At 44.4% G+C, this 23,876-nt stretch overlaps 2 protein-coding genes across 3 annotated transcripts in view; one reads left to right on the top strand and one right to left on the bottom strand.

The window, feature by feature from the left end:
- The window catches only part of IDUA (alpha-L-iduronidase), an 81,590-nt gene extending 57,759 nt beyond the window's left edge, over positions 1–23,831 (bottom strand). Inside the window, exons 1-2 of one of the 2 annotated variants that reach the window (XM_074953601.1) lie at positions 23,455–23,831; positions 18,389–18,529 (exon numbers count right to left, since the gene is read on the bottom strand). In XM_074953601.1, the coding sequence (XP_074809702.1) occupies positions 18,389–18,529; positions 23,455–23,612 (299 nt within the window). In that variant the 5' untranslated portion in view covers positions 23,613–23,831. The remainder of the gene's footprint in view (positions 1–18,388; positions 18,530–23,454) is intronic. The other variant, XM_074953600.1, reaches the window with a different exon arrangement.
- Positions 293–21,188, top strand: SLC26A1 (solute carrier family 26 member 1). Its single transcript, XM_074953599.1, has 3 exons — positions 293–481; positions 10,018–10,665; positions 12,497–21,188. Exons 2-3 carry the CDS (start codon positions 10,048–10,050, stop codon positions 14,021–14,023), a joined length of 2,145 nt encoding a protein of 714 aa, XP_074809700.1. The 5' UTR covers positions 293–481; positions 10,018–10,047; the 3' UTR covers positions 14,024–21,188.
- Positions 23,832–23,876: the final 45 nt, after the last annotated feature.

Raw genomic sequence — 23,876 nt, 5'->3', positions numbered from 1 at the left:
TCCCATCCTGCACCTTAATCAGCAAGTCATCCCTACTCCCCTTCTAAATGCTAACAAGATGTGTCCACTTTTGGACTAGCCTAGCGTTTCGTTCCCAGTCATCCAATATACAAAATCAAAAGCTATCTTTCAGCCAAGGACGCGCAAAGTAGAAAAAAATCTGAACTAGGAAGAGGGAGCAAAGTTCAGCGATATTCTGACTGATGCTCAGCATAATTCTCAGATCACCAGCAGTTAATCAATAATCTTAGCCATTATTTAAACTCCGCTGCTTTGAGTGCACAGCACTTACTCCTAAACTTTCACTAAGGTATACAGGACTCTTTATAGCCTGAATGATGAGAGATTTATGATTCACGAACGCATAGTTACGACATTTAATCACTAGGCACATAGACTAAAGCTTTACTGAAGACTTTTCGTTCAGATAGGTACAAGTTTTAAGCAGCGCACTGAAAATGCTCCTCATGGTACGATTCAGGTAAGAGTTAATTTTTTCTGAATGAAATGTTTCAAGGCAGCAGTTCTGCTCCCATCAACTTCTATGGAAGCAGGGGGTTTTGTTACTTTTGAAAAAGAGGCCATTCATGTGGGTAACTTTATATGCTACATAAATGTTCCTTATACTTGTCAATAAAGCATGGCTGGAAACTGGGCAACAGTCATGGTAAAATATTGTCAATGCGCTGGGATCTATAGATAAGCCATCTGCACCGCAAAACCCAGTCCTTGAATTGTGGCATTGGCTGGTAGATATTGTTTAAAAGTAGCCTGTAGCAATAGACCAGTGATATTCACACGGTGGCTCATGAGCCACAAGTGCCGCTTCCATGCGTCTCCTGAGGCTCTTTGCAGCACATGATTTAAAACACTGTGTGATTTAATTATTAATCAGTCAGGATGCTTTTACTGTGTTATTAACGAATTAAGTAAGTTATTAATTTATTTGCTGTAAGAATATATATATATATATATAACTAAATATTTCCCATCATACTGTTTAAACATGAATAGTACTGTAGTAAATGAAACAATGAATTCATACTACCGTGGCTCTTTTGGGGAATGGTGATCTCTGATTTGGCTCCTGGACCACTGAGGTCTGACTATCACTGCAATAGACTCAGTTGACTCTCAAATGTGTCACATTAAAGCTGGGTGTTTGATTCAGTGATGTGCTGACACTATTTATGCATCCGATGAAGTGAGCTGTAGCTCATGAAAGCTTATGCTCAAATAAATTTGTTAGTTTCTAAGGTGCCACAAGTACTCCTTCACTATTTATTAAGATCTCCTTTAAAATATTCCTCATGGTCATTTTTGGAGTACCTGTTTTCAATGAGAAGAGGGGTAATAATGGAAAATCTACTTTGTTTTCTCCACAACTCTTTAAGGAGGCAGCACAACTATGCAAACAAATACCTAATACGAGTGCTTACTAGGAAACTATCCACAGCACATTGTTTAGTTTCTGAGACTGGGTATGAAGACCCTATAAGGGTGTCAACCTCTGGGATTTTTTTTAAAATACTTAATATTTGGGACAATGTGGTCTTTTGCTCTTAGGAATGTTTTTATGAGCACAATAGAGACCTCTTTGGCCGGGTTGGTTTAAGCAGTATCCTGAGAGGACTGGCTATCCAAAGCAGAGAAGGCATCCCAACCTTGCCTTCAGTTGCATGGCAAACTTTTGACAGGTGATTCCTGGGAGCTTTCTGTAATAACTGTCTGCCTCTTTTTAGTATTGCAGAACCATCCTGGTTAGTCACAGCACTTCCACAGGGAGCTCAGATAGAAATAGACATTCAGATTGGAAATAAGGTGCAACTTCTCCAGTGAGAATTCTCCCTCACTGGAAATGTTTAAATCAAGATTGGATGTTTCTCTAAAATATATGCTCTAATCAAACAGGAATTAATTCAGGCAAGTCCTGTCTCTGGTCTGTGTTATACAGAAGATCAGACTAGGTGATCACAAAGGTTCCTTCTGGCCTTAAAAATCTATGAATACCATGGTGATGGGCATGAGAAAATAACCAGAACAACTAACGGGAGAGATAACCGGATTCTTTTCTGGCTCTCCCATCATCCCTGTAGTTGTTAAGGAACTACCAATGCAGAATCTGCACCCTGAAATGTACGCTTCAACTAGACTAACTACACTTTTAGTAAAACATCAGCTGAGTCATGGCTACTGGTGATGATGTGTGTGCCAGAAAGATCCAACTTGACTTCCACATCCTAGGCTACTGTCAAGGTTCCTTCCCCACTCTGAACTCTAGGGTACAGATGTGGGGACCTGCATGAAAACCTCCTAAGCTTACTTTTACCAGCTTAGGTTAAAACTTCCCCAAGGTACAAAATTATTTTACCCTTTGATTTCCACTGCCACCACCAAACTTTATCTGGGTTTACTGGGAAACGTAGTTTGGACACATCTTTCCCCCCAAAATCCTCCCCAACCCTTGCACCCCACGTCCTGGGGAAGGTTTGATAAAAATCCTCACCAATTTGCATAGGTGACCACAGACCCAAACCCTTGGATCTTAGAACAATGAAAAAGCATACAGTTTTCTTACAAGAAGACTTTTAATAGAAGTAAAGGAATCACCTCTGTAAAATCAGGATGGTAGATACCTTACAGGGTAATTAGATTCAAAACATAGAGAATCCCTCTAGGCAAAACCTTAAGTTACAAAAAAGACACACAGACAGGAATATTCATTCTATTCAGCACAGCTATTTTCTCAGCCATTTAAAGAAATCATAATCTAACACATACCTAGCTAGATTACTTACTAAGTTCTAAGACTCCATTCCTGTTCTGTCCCCGGCCAAAGCATCATACAGACAGACACAGACCCTTTGTTTTTCTCCCTCCTCCCAGCTTTTGAAAGTATCTTGTCTCCTCATTGGTCATTTTGGTCAGGTGCCAGCGAGGTTACCTTTAGCTTCTTAACCCTTTACAGGTAAGAGGATTTTTCCTCTGGCCAGGAGGGATTTTAAAGGGGTTTACCCTTCCCTTTATATTTATGACAGCTACGTTTTTAGAGTCTGCACTAGTAAAAAGCAAAACTGTTTTACTTGTAAACATTTTAATTAGAATGAAACATAGATCACGGCAATCTCGCTTTACTCTTCTCGCTTTACTCTGAAAATGACTCTGGATTAATAATGTGTTGTTTTAGTATGTAGGGGATTTATACCAACCTTGGTCCATGTAGGCTTATGACCTATGAGTTTCACTTTGACTTAAAATTCAAATTATCCTGAAGCTCAAAGTGAAATTCACTGAAGCTACCAGGTTTTTGCTTGAATAGGAAGAAAAAACAAGAGAACGTATGGTTTCCAACAAAAAAACCAAGTCAGCACAGGTTCATTCAAATCTCTGTCTTTGCTCATTCAAAACTTTGCTCTGTCAATGTTCTGACAAATGGGTTTGGTCACAGAAGTTTTACTCAGTTCTAGTACCAAGTGCATTTAGATCCTGAGGGCCTGCAGCTGACCACATAATACTGTTTGCAAGGTACATAAGGTCATTAATTTAAGAGATGTTATTTCTGACAGATGCTTTCAAAACCTTGTCAAGAACAGAGGAGCGGTGTAACAGCGAGATAGCAAAGCTGACAGATAGTTCATGTGATAGAACAACTAATAGCCACGATTCAGCAAAGCACTTAAACGTGCTTAAAATTAAGGACCTGCTTACGTGCTTTGCCGAACTGGAGCGAGGATCGCTGTTATGTCTCTTGCTCTTTACAGAACAAAAATATGAAGAAACCACATGCTGATAGTTTGGTTCCCAAATCACAGCATTTACTAACTATACTCAAATATGCCAGGTCTAGCTACACACTGCTGCTCTGGCTGGTTTCTGGCAGCTCCTAAAACAGAACACAGTGGCCACCACTAGAGGGCTCAAAGTATTTACAGTTAATGGATTCTACCCTATTCCTGTCCACTACAATCACCAAATCACAATAAGGATGCTGTAGACCGAATGCAGAGGCTGATGCAGAGAAGTGTAAATTGTCTGCCTATCAGCACAACCATAACACAGAGAGGAGATTGTGGTTGCTTTGCACAGCCACAGTCCCCCCAGCCTCTTCCCAGTAGACTTTCCATCACAAGGATTGTCTGTCAGGATTTCAGTCAGTGGAAACCCAGCTGAACGTGGCCTAGTGAATGTCTCCCCTTTTCCAAAGTGTTTTTGTCAATTCAGTGGCTTGGTAAAGAGACAGGAAGGAAGGTCAGATTGAGGCCACTTAGAAGGTGTGCCGGCTTGTTGGCCTGAATGGTCTTGTCTTGCTACCTAAGTTCCTAGCCATTTCCTTATCCCACAACATAAACTAGCCTAGTCACTGCAATTAAAAGAAGAAATGAACAATGTAAGGGTAAAACAGCAGCAGTATCTCCAATTCTCATGGTATTTGGAGCCTTCCTTAAAGTCACTGCTCCTGGAATCATGAGAATCTTAATTTTTATTTTAAAAACTAAGTTTCTTGCCCTCCTGACTACGGAGAAAAGTTTTAAAAATTAGAACCCAAGTTATTTATCATTGTTAATTATATTTATAATAGATTACACATCTATTAATAACCATTAATGCTAATGTATATTTGTATAAATATTGTTTATATTCAAATCTAATGTTTTTTTAGGTAATTGTAATTTTGGACTTGACATTTTTAAATGCTTGGGATTAATGCTGCAGCAGGGTCCAAATAGCTTGGTTAGAATATTCAACCAGGAAATACAGTATACCATAGTCTGATCTTTTCTGTATTGGTTTAAGTCTGGAGCAACTCTAGTGCAGTCAACTGCTTCACTGTGCATTTACACCAGCATTTGGATGCTAAGCATGTAAGCAGAAACTTATAAGGGCATCAGAGTTACACGTTGCCTTTAACAATGGTTGCTTCAGCTGTGTGCCCTCTCTACAAAATGGCTCTTTAAGTAAGAGACCTGGAGCTTCCCTTGGATAAAAAGGCAGATCTTACTTCCAGGGAAATCTGTGAAAAAATATCCAGTGACTTAAATGGGAGCAGGATTGAGCCATAATACACAATATCAACAGAGTAGTACTTTATGTTTCAGATGCAACTTATAGAGCAGATAGCAAAGATGGGAGTCCATTTATTATAGGTTACATGATCAGAGTAATATTTTGCTGGGGATTTAGCACCTCTGTTATTTGGATTGGGTTTGTTACATCCTAAAAACAATAATTCAATCCTTAAAGTGATTACTGATATTTTGATTATGCAACATGTAAGTGATGCCTAGTACAAACTGAAACCACTAGCTCCAAATATCACAGCAAGTGAATTACAACCAGCATATTTACGTTACACAACTATTCAAAATGTATCCAGTCTAGCAAAAATTATGGGAGATTTTATTTTTTTATAAACAGTAACTAATAGTCAATAATAAAGTAAATTGAACAAAGTGATCTAATCAACACACGCCTCAGTTTTATACTGAACAGTGTATTTCCAATACAATGGCCTCATTCCTCCAATTTAAATACAAAGCCACTGATTGTTAGTGATATTATGTTAAACCGGCACTGTTTATTGTTTATTCAGTTATTGCTGCTTTTTGCAAATTGCGACACCTCCAATTTTCCAACAACAATACCAAGTCACTATCTATACTCAAGATAATTAATCTGAGAATCTATTAAGCTAACTTCCAACTGCCATACCAATTACCAAAAGTATAATTATCCTTCAGTCTGATAACTGTACATACTGCACTTAGGTGATCATTGCCCATTTTGTTTTTTTGGAAATGTAACTTTTTAAAGTAAACAGCTGGATTGTTAGCTTAGATGAAGACTAGCAAGAACAGTGCACTGACATTTCAGTCTACTTTACGGATCCCAGTTCAGTCCCTCAAAGTAAGCTTATCAAAAGTGTCAGTTTGATAACTGCTCATTTGCGATTAAAGCCACGGTGCTTCTTGTTGCCTGGCTGCCTGCGCTCACTGATCTGTGAGAAGTCAGTGGAATTCTAATGGGACTTGCTTTCTTTGGGTACAATCCTTGCATTTTCAGAACTCGTTCGGGTCAGAAAGCATACGAAACCCCTTTTCCTCCTTGTTTTAAAAACTTTGCTGAACTTTGCTATTAGTATGAAAGAAAAGTAGTCAACTACTTTGTTTGTTTCATTCTTTCCTTATTGGTAAACTTTGATCATATGATCTTAAATATGAAATTGTCTGGTATTATTTTGTTCTCATTCTTCCATTCAAATGTATCTTTGTACTGGTTTACTCCAAGGAATTTCTGACCAGGGACATTTTGCTTAGTGTAAACAGCTCAGAATGTTGAAGCCCAGATTTAGGACTGCTAGTACTATAAGCAAAAATAAATACTGGCTTTGCTAAATTACATCATCTTGCACAGCTGAAATAAAGATTACTCCGAAGCATCTACAGCAGAGGTGGGGAAACTACGGGCCGCGGACCACATCCGGCCCCACAGGACCGTCCTGCCCGGTCCTTGAGCTCCCGGCCGGGGAGGCTAGCCCCCGGCCCCTCCCCGGCAATCCCTCCTGCCCTGCAGCCTCAGCTCGCCCTGCCGACAACGCTCTGGGCAGCTGGGCTGCAAGCTCCTCCCGGGCAGCGCGGCAGCAGGGTTGGCTCTGGCAGGCAGCACGGCTGCCAGTCGTGGTGCTCTGAGCGGCATGGTAAGGGGGCAGGGAGTGGGGGGTTTGGATAAGGGGCAGGGGATCCGGGGGGCAGTCAGGGGACGGTTGGATGGGGCGGAGCAATCAGGGGACACGGAGCGGGGGGGGTTGGATAGGTGTGGGAGTTCCAGGGGGCCTGTCAGGGGTCGGGGGTGTGGATAGGGGTCAAGGCAGTCAGGTGACAGGGAGCAGGGGGGGTTGGATAGGGGGTGGGGTCCCGGGGGGGCAGCTGGGGTGGGGGGTTCCAGGAGGGGGCAGTCAGGGGACAAGGAGCAGGAGGGGTTGGATGGGTCAGGGATTCTGAGGGGGGCAGTCAGGGGGCGGGAAGTGGGAGGGGGCAGATAGGGGGTGGGGGGCAGGCTGTATGGGGAGGGACAGCCTTCCCTACCCGGCCCTCCATACAGTTTTGCAGCCCTGATGTGGACCTCGGGCCAAAAAGTTTGCCCACCCCTGATCTAAAGAGTTATATTAGTAGAAGTTAACGATTATTCAATACAACCAATATACGCTCTCCCTAGGTTGCAACAGTGCCAGACATCATGCCTTCAAACATGTTAGTTTCCATCTTTAACAAGTGTTATGAGGATTTTTTTTCCAATTGTGCTTTGCTGACTGAACTGAGTTGACAATTGCGTAACATAACCTGTTTGGCCCATCAAGAAATGGCCTGAAGAGGTAATGCACATGTTAGAACTAGGGCTATCAATTAATCGCAGTTAACGCAAGCGATTAATGCAAAACAAATTAACTAGATTTAAAAAATAGTTGTGATTAATTGCAGTTTTAATCACACTGTTAAAATATAAGAGTACCAATTTAAATTTATTATAAATATTTTTGGATGTTTTTCTACATTTTCAAATATATTGATTTCAATTACAACACAGAATACAAAATATTTGCACTGTAAAAAAGATAAACAAAATAGTCCTACTTCTTGTTCAGCCAATTGCTAAGAAAAACAAGTTTGTTTACATTTGCAGGAGATAATGCTGCCCACTTCTTATTTACAATGTCACCTGAAAGTGAGAACAGGTGTTCGCATGGCACTGTTGTACCCAATGTTACAAGGTATTTATATGCCACAGGCTAAACATTTGTATGCCCCTTCATGCTTTGACTTGTAGGCTCTGAAGTTTTATTGCAGTTATGTTAAAAAAAAATTCTACATTTTTACGTTGCACTTACAGGATAAAGATTTGCACTACAGTACTTGTATGAGGTTGTGATGGGGGCATCTGCCCCACACTGGTCCATAAGGGATTTATAGAGCCCTAGGAAGGCTGCACAGGAAGCAGGCAATTAGAGAGGGGCTACAAGGAATAGCAATCAGTGCCGGGCTGGCCCATATAAGATGGGCTGCAGAATAGAGCAGTTTCAGTCACTCCGTGGAGCTTGAGGAGAGAGGACTGGCTGCCTTGCAGGCTGAAGGCAGCAAGCACCCCGAACAGAGCAGGGCTGCAAGCAGAGACCCAGGGAGTAAAGGCAGCTCCTGGCTGGCTGCAGGGATTTGTAGGCTGAGGCTCTGAGGCATGAGCAAAGAGGGTGCTGGGGCTGCAGAGAAGTGGCCCAGGGAGATCTACAGAGGAGTGGGAGGGGGCTCTGCAAGCACGGGCCATTTACAGGATCCCTGGGCCGGGACCCGGAGTAGTGGGCGGGCCCGGGTCCCCCCCACTCGCCACTGAGGAAGCGGCTGGACTGTCGGACTGCAACATTCCCCTGGAAGGGGAGAGCACAGAGTTGGCACAGCTGGAGGTCTGTCACCGAAGAGGATGCCGCGGTCCTAGGAGTGACATGGGTCCTAGAGCAGACGTGATGGTGGCAAGGCACCACCAGAAGAAGGCGCACTGGTGAGTAGAGCTAATTCCCATGACACTCAGCAGGAGGCACCAGCGTGGTGAGTCGCATCCCATCACAGAGGTGAATTGAAAGATGCTATTTCTTTTGTTTATCTTTATTACAGTGCAAATATTTGTAATAAAAATAATATAAAGAGAGAAGTGTACTCTTTGTATTCTGTGTTGTAACTGAAATCAATATATTTGAAAATGTAGAAAAACATCCAAAAATATTTATAATAAATGTCAATTGGTTTTCTATTATTGTTTAACAGTGAAATTAAAACTGTGATTAAGAATAACTATTTTTTAAAATCTTGTGATTAATTGAGATTTTTTTTTAACCATTTGACAGCCCTAGTTAGAACATCAGCAAGCCCTGAAGTCCTGCAGAGATCTTAGCCTGCGTCTTGTGATGCTGGTGAAGAGCTAGAAATCATTTGCACTGCGCAGCAACACTACTGAACCTGCAGACTTATGAACAACCTATTCTTGAGGCCAATAGATAGTACACGTAAAGAGCACCATCTGCATACACAGATATATATTGCTTTTCCTATGATTCTCTCGGTATTCCTTACTACCCCTTGCAAATGTATGCAGAAGAGGACAGGATTTGCCATTATTCTGCACACATAGCTTGGCTCAGACTGGGATGGAACTTGGCATAAACTGCTTGGTATTTTCCGCCCTCCTTATCAATTTTTTGACTGTCCATCTGTCTTGATATCTGCACTTCCCAGCATAGCCGAGGCTGGGGAGACTACAGATTCTAAACTTAAAAAGTTTAGACTTCAGAACTCACACCCTGACACTGCAGGCTCGTGAGCACACTATCGCTCTATTGCTAAGTTTAATGCTTTGTTAACTGAACCCTCTTGCTGTAGACAGAGAACATCTGGAAGTTATGGATCACCACAAGGTGTGTTGTTTCCAAAACAAGGGTCAAATGCTTTCTTAAGAACTGAATGTCCCTCCCACTGCATTGGGAGCATCAGCATATCAAGTTGTAAGTTTATACTGAATTATAGCATTCAACTAAGTGGCTTTTCTGGGGTGAGGCATGTACTGTGCTGCATTATTCAGAGGAGCATACTGAATTGTTTGTTATCAAAAAGGGTTATTAATTCAGCTCTGTTTTTGCTTAATGGACCAAAGCTAATTCATGTGAATTTATTGTTAAATATTTGCCAGATAACTTTAAGCTGTTCGTTCGTTACAAGCTTTGTTTTTCAGTTTTCTTAACTAGTCTCGTGTGGTTGATCATTCAATAACTCGTATGGTAATGTTTATAGTTGCTGATTGAATTAGACTTTATTAAAAGCATAATGAATTGTAAGCAATGAACTTCCATAGTCAATATTTAGAGTTAGAAATATTTGTGCTGAAATACTCAACTTTTGGCCTCTTGGACTGTAATGCACAAATCCTGTCATCAACAACATGCTGAAATGGAACCTAACTAGCACTTTCTTTACATCTTAGGAACTGATGTATTAAGTCAATGCACAGAAAATGGAAAGCCAAACAGAGGCTATCAAGATGGATATTGGCCCCTCTCTGTCATTTCCAATGGAAAGAAAAGTTCACATCCAGTTAAGCAGGAGACAGATCATCAAGGCCAAACTGAGGAAGAGCTGTTCCTGCACCACTAAGAGACTGAAGAACATAGTCATGGACTTCTTTCCTGTGTTACGATGGCTTCCCAAGTACCACTGCAGAGAATACATATGGGGGGACGTTATGTCCGGGGTGGTGATTGGGATCATTTTGGTACCCCAAGCCATAGCGTATTCTCTGCTCGCCGGTTTGAAGCCTATTTATAGCCTTTACACATCATTTTTTGCCAACATCATTTATTTCCTGATGGGCACCTCTCGACATGTGTCTGTTGGCATTTTCAGCCTATTAAGTTTAATGGTAGGGCAAGTTGTGGACAGAGAGCTACTCTTGGCAGGGTTTGACCTGAACGATGATGATGATGCCATCAGCAACAGTTACGAATGGAACAGCAACAATTCTAATGTAACCACCTTCAATCTTACTCTTGGGGGGTTGAACGCTGAGTGTGGGAGAGAGTGCTATGCTATTGGAATTGCTACAGCCTTGACTTTTCTGGCTGGAGTTTATCAGGTAAGTTGCTGGCCTCACCTAGGGTGAGGATATGAAGTTCTTAGAGTGCATTTGCATGCTTTTGACTTCCACTGTAAGGAATTTTAACACATCAGCTCAGTCAGATGGTAACTGAAATTTATCTTCCACCGAGAATCCTGGCAGCACATTATAAAGTTTATTTATCAAACACTTTTAAAATAGATTTTATTAGCTGCTTACTTGGAACACAATCAGGACCCAACACAGGTAAAATTCCTCTTGGCTGCAGTGGAAGTACTACTTACACTGGGTGCAATTCTCCATTGCATTGTGGCCCCTTTATGCTGCCCTGTGGGCACAAAGAGGCCTGACACTCAGATTTGGTCATGGGGGAATTTCCAGGTAACACAGACACAGTGTAGCAGCTCTAACAACTTCACTTCATGATCCTTCATGTGGCTGGGGCCACACAATCCCAGTCTTCCCCTGCATCAAGGTGAGGAGAGCTGCTCCCCACTCCCATTCCCAGCCCCCTGCTTGGCACCCCACAACCCCCTTGCTCTTGCTGTCCCAACCTTTCCCCCTCCCAGCAGCCCCAGATGGCTAGGAGTTAGAGAGTGAGCCTCATCCTGCAGCAGTGGCTTGTCCCATGGCGCTGGACTTAGCTGGTTACCTGCTCCAGACATTGCGTCCTGGTGCATGGGGTCACAGCGCCACTCAGGTTTGGCCCAGTTGCCCCTTCATCATGACAGAGGGGCAGCCAGGCCAAACCTGAGTGGGACTGTAGCCCCATGCACCAGGTCACAATGCCACTTGGTTTGGGGACCCTCTCAAATGGGGGGCCCAAGGCAAACTTCTCCCCACCCATGGGCATGCACGGGGGAGCAATAACAGGCAACCCATCTAGACCCATCCCGCAACTCACTGGTTTGGGAAACACTGGGTTAGGGCACTAGCCTAGAACTTGAGAGACCTGGATTCAAATCCCTCCTCTGCCACAGACTCTGTGTGTGTGACCTTGGTCAAGTCGCTTCGTCTCTCTGTATCCCAGTCCTCCATCTGCAAAATGAGGTCAACACCATTACCTCAGTGGCCTGCTGAAGATAAATGCACTGAAGAGTGTGGGGTGCTCAGCTGCTATGCTGATGGGGTATGGATAGAAAGTTATCTCAGATGCCCCATGCAGGTCACCTTAAAGGGCTTTGATTTGCCAAGGGAAGATGCTTAGCCCTTTTTGCAAGTCAGGCTTCTTTACTGCATCTCAAAATGGCCACCCAAGCCCTGAGGCACCCAAAGTCATTACTGTCTGCTGAATATGTAAGGCACGGTACCCAGGTTGTAAAGCAATCCCACTTCAGTCTGAAACAGGCCTGAACTCAAGAAATGAGCTTGTTAGTTAAAAAACAAAAAAGGAGCCATATTTTCCCTTAATACTGAAGCAGAAATCTCCATTGTCCTCACTGGGAGTTCTGCTGACAAAGGGATGCCAAGGAGGGCCCCGAGTTTTTCTACTCCCTTTAGCAGAGGTGAAATGAAAATTCAGCTCTGAGTACAATAAAAGCGCTCTGGACTAAATTCTCCACTGACTTACACGATCATCAATGCAGTCAGGTGGCAGCTCACTTCAATGTGGAGTTAATTGGAATTGATGCAGGGGGACCTGTTCCAGTTAGTCCACTTGAAAAACCTTCTCATTTATCTCTAGAGCTCATGGTGTAGCAAAACAAATCCATCAATTGTAAAAGCAGGCCTGAAATAACAAGTTACCAGCCCTTTTAAGAATTATAACTTTCAAGGATTTGTCTGCAACTGATGCTTGCTCCGTTTTTTGTAGCACCCTTTAGTTCTCACCCTCTTGCTTTTCTTTCAGGTTCTGATGGGAGTCTTTCGTCTAGGCTTTGTCTCTATATATCTTTCAGAGTCTGTGCTGGATGGATTTGCAACTGGTGCTTCTTTAACCATTTTAACAGCCCAAGTTAAGTACCTTATTGGAATAAAAATCCCACGCAGCCAAGGGCATGGAATCTTCTTAACGACCTGGATTAATATTTTTCAAAACATTTCTCAGGCTAACGTGTGCGATGTAATCACGAGCGTGGTTTGCATTGCTGTGCTAGTCGCTGCGAAAGAACTGGGAGATCGGTACAAGCATAAGCTGAAAATCCCACTGCCCACAGAGCTGGTGGTTATTGTTGTGGCAACGCTGGTTTCCCACTATGGGAAACTGAATGAAGTTTATGCATCCAGTGTTTCGGGGGCAATTCCAACTGGATTTATTCCCCCTCAGATGCCAAATTTTAACCTGATGCATCGTGTGGCGCTAGATGCTGTTCCTCTTGCCATAGTTGGCTTTGCATTTACAATCTCCCTCTCAGAAATGTTTGCAAAGAAATATGCCTACACGGTTAGAGCCAATCAGGAAATGTTTGCCATAGGATTCTGTAACATTATCCCATCCTTTTTCCATTGTTTCGCAACCAGTGCAGCTCTTGCAAAAACGCTTGTGAAATCTTCTACGGGCTGCCAGACGCAGGTCTCTAGTGTTATCAGCGCAGTGGTAGTGTTGCTGGTGCTGCTCTTCCTCGCCCCACTGTTTTATTCTTTGCAAAAATGCGTTTTGGCTTGCATCATCATCGTCAGTCTTCGAGGAGCCCTTCGGAAGTTTAGAGACGTGCCCCAGCGATATCACATGAACAAGGTGGACACTCTGGTTTGGTGTGTTACTGTGTTCTCATCTGCCCTGATCAGCACAGAAATGGGGCTTTTGATTGGGGTCCTCTTTTCCATCCTGTGCATCGTTGTTCGTATGCAGCGACCCCGAACTGCCCTGCTTGGTCAGATCCAGAGCACTGCCTTCTATGAAGACGACTGGGAATATGAAAGTCTCTGTCCTGTTCCAAATGCCAAAATATTCCGTTTTGAGGCACCACTTTACTATGCAAATAAAGACTTTTTTCTGAAGTCTCTCTACAGAATGACTGGGTTAGATCCTACTCTGGAAGCTGCTAAAAGGAAAAAGAATGAGAAGAAGCAAAAAGAGCATTTGAAAGAGGGAAATAGAAGCACAACTGTTAAGGGATTGGATCAGGCAGATACAGCCTTACACCTGGTTCCTAAACAAGTAGATTTCCAGACCATCATCATAGACTGTTCCTCAGTCACTTTTCTGGACACAGCTGGTATAATCACATTAAAGGAAATACTGAAAGATTACAACGAGCTAAAAATCACTGTTCTTCTGGCTTGCTGCAACCCCTCAGTGATTGACTCTCTGAAAAGAGGGGACTACTTTGGGAAGGATTGCAAAAAGATGCACGAATTGCTGTTCTATAGCATTCATGGTGCTGTGCAGTTTGCCAGAGATAGAAAGCTTGCGACAGATGACTCTACTGTTTAGTTTCAAAGGCCCATGTATTTCCCTCTGCACAAAGGAAAGCAGGGTGCAGTCACTTAAAAGTAGGCACACACCTCACTTGCTGCGCAGGAGCCATCTGCCTACAGGACATGCTCCCATGAGAAGGTGTGCAGTGCTGGACCGCCGCATCACGTCTGCAAACAGCGCAAACAGGGGTATGGCCAAGGACCAGATGAGAAGGATAAGGAGTGCACCCAGTTACCACCTGAACTGCCATTCAAAATTCAGATGTTGGACTGTAAAATAGGTTGTGAGTTACTTCTCCACTGTACTGTAGTAACTTACACGCATCAAACTTACGTACCACTGGTCTGGTGTATTTGCAAGTCTGAGCAGAAAAGGCTAGCTGCCTCTCTGGAATGTGCTGGTTTATGGGTACAGGATAGCAGTCTCCAAGAAACCACTTGTGGTCTGGTTCCTTGGCCACATCACAGTGCTATCTTTTAAACTCTAGCTTGTTAGGCCTTTTTCCTTATCATATCACTACTAAAGGCATGCTCTTGTTTCAATGGGCTTTTAGGCAACCCCGCTGTTTGCTACACACTTGTTATGAGCATCAGCTGGGATGATGTAGCACCTCCTTCCCACATGCCCATGAGCCATAACAAACGTGTTGCCCTCAGTTTCATTATTCCTTAGCAAAACCTCCCTCAAAGCTACCACGGAATCATCCATATTAAAAAAAGTCTAGTATTTCTGCCCTTAAAGATGCAGGAAGAAGTGTGACCATTAAACTCAGATTTGCTGTAGCTAGTGAAAACACTTGAAGTGATTTAAGAAAAGGGAAGTGCTTTCATTAGAAATCTTATAGCTACACTAGTTTAACTGTGAGGCAAATCTGACTTTCTGGAACTTAGCTATCTCAGGCTTAAACCCTAAAGTTCAGGCCAAGCACATCATGTTTGTAATGTAACTGTCAGACTGGGTGCAGGGCAGGGGGGAGAAATGGGAGGGAAAGAGATGCAAGAAGGGAAGCCTGAGATATGGATGGGAGTGGGAGAAATGGGACGGTTCTGAACTGGGTCTGAATCTGCAAGTTTTATGCTGGTGTATCTGGGATCAGAATGTGGTCTAATGGCTGAAGGAGAACGTCTTAAAACCATGCATTTCATTATGTTGTCAGAGTACCCCCGCTATTTGTATACATTTCAGGCCATAACTTTAATTTGTAACTCTGTGGTTTCTAATGACAGCAAATAGATGTCTAGGCTATTATGCAGAGTTGGGCTATGTTATTTTTATATTAATTTCTATGAATTTTTATTCCCCATAATATCAAATGGCGATTTAAAATACAGCACACTGCCAATCAGACACATTAGTATATGTCACACCTATTTGTGCAGTATCTGTAAAAAAATATACTTAAGATAGGGCTAGACCAGAAGTCCGTTTAACATGTGGCGCTGAATTGCAGCCAGAAGTTCTGACACTTGGCTTTGGCAGCGTGGCTTCTCCAACGCTCAAGCTGAAGAGCTAGGCCACGGCAGTTTCGGCTCATTCAACAGCTGCTTCTCCCTCCTTTCTCATGCCCCATCCCACAGGCCAGGTGATGGGCAGGATAAGGAAGCTCAGCTTCTGGTCCTGGATGCTTTTTTCCTTTCTTGTTTTGGCCATTTTGTGTGACCCTCCAACCCCATTTCAATGGCAGAACCTTCCCCTTTCTCAGTAGCTCTCAGTGTCATTCCTCTCCCATCCTTTTCCCTGGAGTTAGATGCTCCTTCCATCATGAGTGAAATGTGAGGAAAATGCAGGTGTGAGGAGTGCGTTCAAGGGCTATATTTAGTCTAACTCTAGGGAAGCCAACAGATACGCACTTAAACATACTCAATGCTATAACTGTGCTCTGTAGTCTCTAAAGAGACTGCTGGTCTCATTCTAGTTTTAAAAGCGAGCCCTTTGCCATGATACATAACATTTTGTTTAAGAGCACTACACAGCAGTACCATGCCACTTATTTCCACTCTCTAGATCAACATGGGAAAGGATATTCTAAGTAAAGGTCTCCAGATTTCCCAGTGTCCCCTTCCCTATTTAGTAACACCACAACAAATAATCCTTTCAGAAAGGAAGGGCAACTCATTTCCAACTAGAGATATTCTGGTGACTGACTCTATCAGAAGTGAGAGCAACACTGGGATGGGGTGTATAGATCCCACGCTGAGGAGGGAGGTGTCAGAGAGGCTCTGGGGACAGGACTTGCCCTGCCCTGCCCTTCTGACCTTTTCAATCATGTATAAAAGGGAGAAAACAGCAGTCAGCTGAGGGGGGAGGAGCAAGACTGCCCTAAGCAGAAGACTACTGGAGCCTCTTGGGGAACGCCCATCCAGGAGATCTTTACCCCAACCTTGTGGGGAGTGCAGTGAACTCCCAGGGAGAGACTTAAGAAGGCCTGCCAGGGGTAGGACCCCGGTAAGAAGTAAGGAATCAGGGCCTGTGCAGGAGCCATCCAGTGCAAGTAACTGGGTGTGGTCAGGTTCTCTCCCCCTCTGGCAGAAAACCCTGTGGGGGCTCCTTTACAAACACATTTTTAATGAGGATTAGTGGTTAGGTACTGAAATTCCCCTGCTCGCCTCATTTATTCAAAAAGATATCTGATGTCTTGGTGCCATTATCACAACACATTATGTCAACAGCACAGTAACAAAATAATTCTGGAAAAGCCAGGCCCGACTGACGTTAAGAGATCAGAACTGACCAACCGTTTTTAGAACTAGTGTTTTTCTGCAGTAAAGTCAATTTAACATGCAACAACATCATCCATTAAAGAGCTGGTGTACCATGACCACAGCTTGTCATCTTCTCATTGTTACCTTGTGTTCTCCTGAAATGTTTGTTGTAGCCACTTACTATGTATGCTTTGCTGGTCAGGGACCATCTTTGTCATATGTTTATACAAGGCCTAGCACAAAGCGACTGGGGCCAATACACTTCGCTGTATGATACAGCGGGCTGCAATTGGGAGTTAACAGCAATCCCTGGGGAAGAACAGAGCAAGCTGTTTAACAAGCTAGTCTTATTCACTCTGTTGGTTTGAGCCCCAGAGATAGAACCTTGAGAAGAAATATAGCTAAGCTTTCCCCTAATATTATGAGACTAATCTGGTTTCCGAAAGAAGACAGGAGAGGGGGGGAACAAAATTAAGACTTATCCTTACCTGAAAAAAAAAGTTAGAGTTCTAGCCCATGCCCCCACACCTTCCAAAAAAGGGAGAAGGGAAGAGAAGCTGGTCAGTCGATCTTTTTTTAACAAAGCATGCTGGGAAGGGGTGCAGTCTGGTGGCTCTTTACAAAGTAGGCTCTTCAGGTTGTTTAGTATTTATCAGAGCAGCATCCCAGTAGAAGAAGGAGAGCTACATGAAGATACTTGTGGGGGGGACAGGTTTGTTTTTTTCTCTCTGATAAAAGTTGTTTTAATAACCAGAAAAGACTTCAGGAACCATTTGCATTTTGAATGCTTGTTCTGGGAACCGTCTTATATGTAAGTTACTGTGTTTGGGGCTATAAATCACTTTCTATGATTAAAAACTGCTTTATTTCTGTTTGCTTACTGTCAGGGGTCAGGGCAGGGTATACTGATTCAGTGTGCAGCTGGTGATGGGCTTTTTATTCCTCTATGGTTTTATACTATTCTCAATGACTTGGGGTTTAGTAATACTAGAATAAGATACCTAATGAGGCTCTCTCTTTTCTTGTGTAGCTGGCATAAAATTTTTGTCAAGCATGGTGTCTTTGGCATGGACTATATACTTAACAAACTTCAGGTACTGATAAGTAGCATGGGAGGGGTTCCCAACCTCAAGGGGGAAAGAAAACTACCTTAGTTCAGTCTGGAAGCAAAAAAGCTGCCCTTACATACAGTGTGGGGGAAGAAAGGGAATGGTTACAGCCGCAGGCTGGAAGCTGGGGATGTTTTCAAACAGCCCCTGATTAGTGGTGTCTCACAACGGACAGTTTTTCCCACCAAGAGAAACTATTTGGCTCTACATCACCACTTAGTCATGACTGGGATTTAAAGGCACAGTCTAGCCAGAAGGGTTCACAGCTGAATACAGTAATTCCCCTGCATCTTCTTCTCATGCACTCCCAGGGCTCTCACATCACAGAGGCATTTCCATTACTTCTAGGGAAGAGCAACCCTACCAAGTGCACACAGGAACATACAACTTACCTAAAATACATAGGCTGAGGTATTTAACGAGGTGAAGCACTGTCAGAGATATTAACATGTCTTTTTGGACAATGTGAATGAGTCAAAGCAAATCTGAGCTCCTAGAGAAGGAAACATGATTTTGTTTCTCTAACACATTCCATTGTTAATTGTTGAGTGTCAGAAATGTTCACTCACCCCACGGTAATTAGTTCCAGTAACCAGTGAATTCGAACTTGTTCAATGCCGCCATGTGGTACCGAAGACACATATGCAAGGTTCAGCTCTTGGTCTTTACTTAGGTCAAATAAATCCGCTCTGCTGTGAGGTAGAGGAGGACTGGAGGTGGGAAAAACAATAGGTCACAGAACAGATCAGTGCAAGAGCCAGGAATAAAATCCAGGCCTCTTCAGTCCCAATTCAGGGTCCTGTCCATGGGGATACACTGCTTTTGCTGGAGTAGTAAGTGCAGCTCAGCAAAGTGGAGTGAGGAAATTGAAACATGACTTGGGGTTTATATCTTCTTGTTAGCTTACAAGTTAGCATCAGAGTACAGGACCGTGAATCATTCCATGGGTAGCAGGGCAGGAAGATTTTGCCTCAGATTACTTACACTCAAACACGCATAAGGAAAATAGGCAACAAGAGAATTCCCTGGGAGTAATTAACACTGTTCTAAGCATAGTGTCAGCCTGCCTGGCTCCCACCTCTACTGAAGTCAACCAAAATCTTCCATAAGTCATGTAGGGGTTTGGTCTGTCCATTGACTTCAGCCGAGTTGGCTGAGGCCTCAAGAAAGCACATGCTGCTGTGGACGTTCTGCCATGCAAGTCTCTCAGTGTATGCACTCCACTGCCATACTGTGCCTCGCCCTGGGCACATGTCACACGGGTGTTTGCCATGGGACGAAGCAGGCTGAGAAACCCTGAGCCATATTTAATTCTTCATTGATGTACAGTAACACACTCATGTTAACACTGACTCTCTGGGGCCCACTTATTTCATTGAAATTAACAACAGGGGGAAGATTCCGTGTGCCCTTTGCCCCACTTTTGAACCCGCAAAGAATAGCTACTATTTGGAGGGAAAATGTTTTCTCTAACAGTTAGAATATGCTCTGAGTTTGTTGGGTTAAGTGCTAAATGTTGGGGTTGCAGCAACAGTGGGGGACTGGACGCAGTGACCCAGGAGGGCCTTTCAGTCCTATGTTCCTAAATACAGGTCTCCTGTGAATGCCCTAGTTCTCATAATTCAGCTTCGTTTTTACAGAAAAGAGAGAACATGCTAAATCATTGCAAGACTTGGGTAAAATATATCCTGATACACTTCATACTTTTCATATACTTATGAAACTTAATAGAACTGAATATTGTGCTGGTTTACTTTGTTACGGGAGCATAGCTTGATTATACTCATAAAGAACAGATTGTAATGCATGCTAACTCATTGTGAGTAGCTGTCGCCTTCTAGTGGCTGGACCAGATAGAGGTTTGAATCTGCTGCTACTTCCAAGCCAATGGACCTAGAGCTTCAGCTCAGTGGTTCTCAACCGGGAGTCTGTGGCCCCGTGGGGATCTGCAAACCCTTTCAGGGGGACCACGGAGCCCCACCACCAAAACTCCGAGCTCCAGTGCCGGCCCCCCACCCACTGCGGGGCTGAAGCCGGGAGCGGCGCAGAGCTGAAACCCCGAGCTCCCCTCCCCCCACCCACCCCGAAGTCAGAGCGCCAGGGAGCTGAAATCCCGAGCTCCCCCCACCTCCACGATGAAGCCGGGAACAGCAGGGCTGAAGCCCAGACACAGGCAGAAGCCCTGAACCCATGGGCAGAGTTGAGGGGGCATGAGGGTCTTGCCCCTGCAAACTGCAGTGCCTTACCCAGAGTGGGGCAGTCCTAGGGGCAGCTCTACCCCCACACACACCTCCTCCTCTCTCAGCCCCCCTCAGGTCCCACCCTCTGGCCAGATCCTAGGCAGGAAGCCAGAGCCAGGCAGTGTGGGCAGCTGCTCCTCTGGCTGGTGATACCATGGAGTGGGCAGTCCTGGCATTCCCCAGTCTGCTGCTGGTGCCCGGGGTTGTGGCTTCTCCTCAGCTCCCAGCCCCGTTTGACTGCTCACACAGCCGGTCAGAGCTGCCCAGACGGGGACCTGGCTCCTGGGCTGGCAGAGCCCTCGAGGAGCAGCCACTGGCACACAGCGACAGGTGAGTGGCCCGCTGAGATGAGTCAGGAGGTGGAGGTGGTGCTCCCTCCCTAAACCCTGCTGTGCGGAGCTGGCCCGAGCCCCCCTGGCCCTTGCCCTCCCCCTCAAAATAGAAGTTAAACTATGTCTATGCTCAAGGGTCTCACCCCTGGCCTGGAGCCCTGAGTCCTGCCTCCCCCTCTGGGCCCTGGAGTTTTTGTAGCATGTTAAGGGGGGCCTCAGAAAGAAAAAGGTTGAGAACCCCTGCTTTAGCTCAAGCACCGCTTCACATTACTAAACCCCTTTATTTTGCAAAGGCCTACAATGGATTTAGCATGGGTTATCCTATCTCAGCAGCAGCTTTTGTCCTCTATGGCTTGTTGTCCTGGTATCTGTCCTTTCCCTTTACTTTTCCTTTCTAGTTTACATATATCAAGTCTATAGAATCTCAGAACTTGGTGTTTCTAAGGTTTCATCAATGTTCTCTAGCAAGTCCCAAATCTGGTCTCTGTCAGATCATCTGATATTCCCATGACATGGAAAGAGGAAACTACATTCAACAACTAGAGCCTACTTCTGATTCAGATTTCCAGTTGAGTCCTTTTGGGGTTCCTGTCTGACTAGATGTGAACTGTGGCCTGATGTAACAGAACCGTTGTTTGTACCTTTTCTGCTTTCCTTTTAATCTGTTTTCCTTTCCTTTTGGAGAAACTGTAAATGGAGGTTTGTAAATTGTAACCAAGATGTTTTCAGCTAATAATAATAACCTCAATCATTTAAGAAAAAGTTTAAGAAAGCTGGCTTTAACTTTCCTTTCCTGTACACTTAGAAATATGAAATAAAAGTTTTTTATAGCATGGTGTGGTTCAGAAGTTAAACCTTAAACTGTTCTAAAAATATGTTGGGGTTTAGCACTAACTATTCAGTGTCTTTGACGATGTCTAAACAATCTAGAACATGGACTGTCCACTCCAGAAACATGACAGTCACAATCAACGCTACCATCTAATGTTCTGGCATTTCTAAAAGCACAAGTGTTGACTCCAGCTTTCCCTCATCTTGTTGTCTTAGAGATCTTAAATGTGAGATCTTAGCCATTAATTTAAAGGGAGGGAGGAAAGTGTGTAAAATCTTTAAGACACTTTCTTACAAGTGTTGCCTCGGTGTGAGTTGAATACTGTATGTAAATTAAAAGGAGTTATTTGAACAGTCTAAGTAAAAACCAATTTCCATTTCTATTAGGTTTCACTTCCAAGATTTTTCCAATCTCCTAACACTGGCAGTGCCTAGAGATTCAGGTAATTCTACCATGTTTTTCCTAATGCAAAAGAGAAGGTGGGAACCTCACACTCAAAAGAGAGACTGTAGATGTCCCTTAGAAAAGGGTACACTCACTTTTTCCAGCACACACTCTGCTGATTCCAATCATTTGGGGGATGCAGAACTACCCCCACCTCACATTTGGCTGAGTGGGATCACATCCTGTCTCATTGTGCTGATGACTGTCTGCCTTAACCTATGCAGTGGAGTAGTAGTCCTGTCGGTCCCACAATATTAGGAGACAAGGTGTGAGGCAATATCTTTTATTGGACCAACTTCTGTTGGTGAGAGAGATGACATTTCGAGCTTACACAGAGCTCTTCTTCGGGGCTGGGAAAAGGCACTCAGAGTGTCACAGCTAAATACCTTGTAAATAGTCTGCCAGGATGAGGCATCAGAACCCTGCTCCACCTCCCCGTGGGTCCTGGAGCCCAGCATAGTGTAATAAGGTTACATGGTCACAACTACCTTGTATTTATCTGCGACACTCTTGAGTATCTTTCCCACACAGGAGGAAGAGCTCGGTGTAGCTCGTCTGTTGGTCCAATAAAAGATATTACCTCCCCCACCTTGTCTCCAGCTTAAACTATCACAGACTTCCAGCTGCAGAGTAACCAAGGCACTGCTCTGATACCAGTAACGTGGCAATAGTGTGGATTGGGAACTCTGGCTCCCTAGGCTGCTCGACTGGAAAAGAAATCACACATTTCTCAGGCAATGCGCACATGTGATAGATACTCATGTAAGATGCCACATATTTAGTTTAGCGGTCTATTTCGGGGTCTGCCTACGAGGCAGAGCAGTACAATCCTATCCATGGAGGGGGGAGTAAATATGTGAGCCTGTTACGTTAAAATATGCTGGGTTCCTGGACCCACACCGAGATGGAGCAGGTTCTGATGCCTCAGACTGGCAGACTATTTATCCAATGCAGGAAGACAGATGTAGAGTCCCTAAGGCAAAAAGAAGGTGAGGGGATGAGAGGTGCACTTGCTGGGAAAAGCCCCTAGAGAAAGTCAACTCAGGAGTGAGCTCCACCTATGGTTTGTTGGGGCTTTAGGCACAATTAAAACACCAAAGTGATGGATGAGTTCTGACTATTAACCCAGGGTGTACTGTATAGGGAGAAGGCCCTGCATGTTCACAGGCCCCTGAAAGGGCTGGGGAAAGAGCCTTCAGCTGCATCTACTATCCTGTCCTAAGACCCATTTTGCTGCTCGAGACTACAGTAATATAATACTGGTCCGTATTCTGCTCTCTGCTACAGCTGTGCAACCCCGCTGCACTAGAAGAAACTAGCAATCAGTAGCTAAGTGTGGGGAGGAACAGGATATGATGCTTTGATGTCTGGAAAACAGAACCTGAAAATCTGACTACCTGAATTGGGTACCTGCCTTCTCAAACTTACAAGACCTGTTTAGCTTACCTGTGGGGACTGTTTAGGCCATAAAGAAAAAAACCCTCCTCCCTCCTTGACTATCCCATTGGCGGTACCAATGCAATATGTAAAGGAGAGCATCCTTGCTTTCCTACAGATGGCATGAACTTCAGTAGGAATCAAGTATCAGAGGGATAGCCCTGTTAGTCTGTATCCACAAAAACAATGAGGAGTCTGGTGGCACCTGAAGAAGTAGGTTATAGCCCACGAAAGCTTATACCCAAATAAATCTGTTAATCTTTAAGATGCCACCGGACTCCTCACTGTTTCAGTAGGAATCTTTCTTTCGAGTTGGATTTGTGAGTGTTCAGAAAGCAAAGGACGCTTACCAGAAGCCAGTGCTTTTCCAGAAGTGCTTCAGGGGTCTTTCAAACTGCGAAACATCCACGTGTAGCACGTACGATCCAGAGACCGCACGGAGCAGCATGTGCAGGATTATTACCACGGTCTCCCAACTCCGAACTGAACCCATGGGGCCCAGGGACATGGGCCGGGATTAGACTAACGCCGCCCCAGGGTCGGAGCTCTCACTGAGGAGCAGGCACCCCAACAGGCTTCATCCCAGGGGTCCCCCCAGGCATCTCAGCTCCCCAAGGGGCAAAAAACAAGAACGAAACCTGGCCGCCGAACGCGGAGGCGGAGCGGTGGGGCGGCCGCCGAAGACGAGTCGCGTTCCCGCCGAATTCCCGCCGCCGCCCAGGGCGAATTGCCGCCTCAGAGCCCGACGCCCTGCCGCCCCGCGCACCTGCTC

This window comes from Natator depressus, chromosome 5 (assembly GCF_965152275.1).
Source record: "Natator depressus isolate rNatDep1 chromosome 5, rNatDep2.hap1, whole genome shotgun sequence".
Classification (NCBI taxonomy): Eukaryota; Metazoa; Chordata; order Testudines; family Cheloniidae; genus Natator; species Natator depressus.
Note: the sequence above shows the minus strand (reverse complement) of the source record. Positions and strands in the feature narration are given on the sequence as shown.

Excerpts from the sequence above, each read along its gene's own strand:
- SLC26A1 (XM_074953599.1), top strand. The coding sequence starts at position 10,048 with ATGGAAAGCCAAACAGAGGCTATCAAGATGGATATTGGCCCCTCTCTG. Across the intron at positions 10,666-12,496 it reads TTCTGGCTGGAGTTTATCAG|GTTCTGATGGGAGTCTTTCG; the intron begins GTAAGTTGCTGG and ends CTTTTCTTTCAG.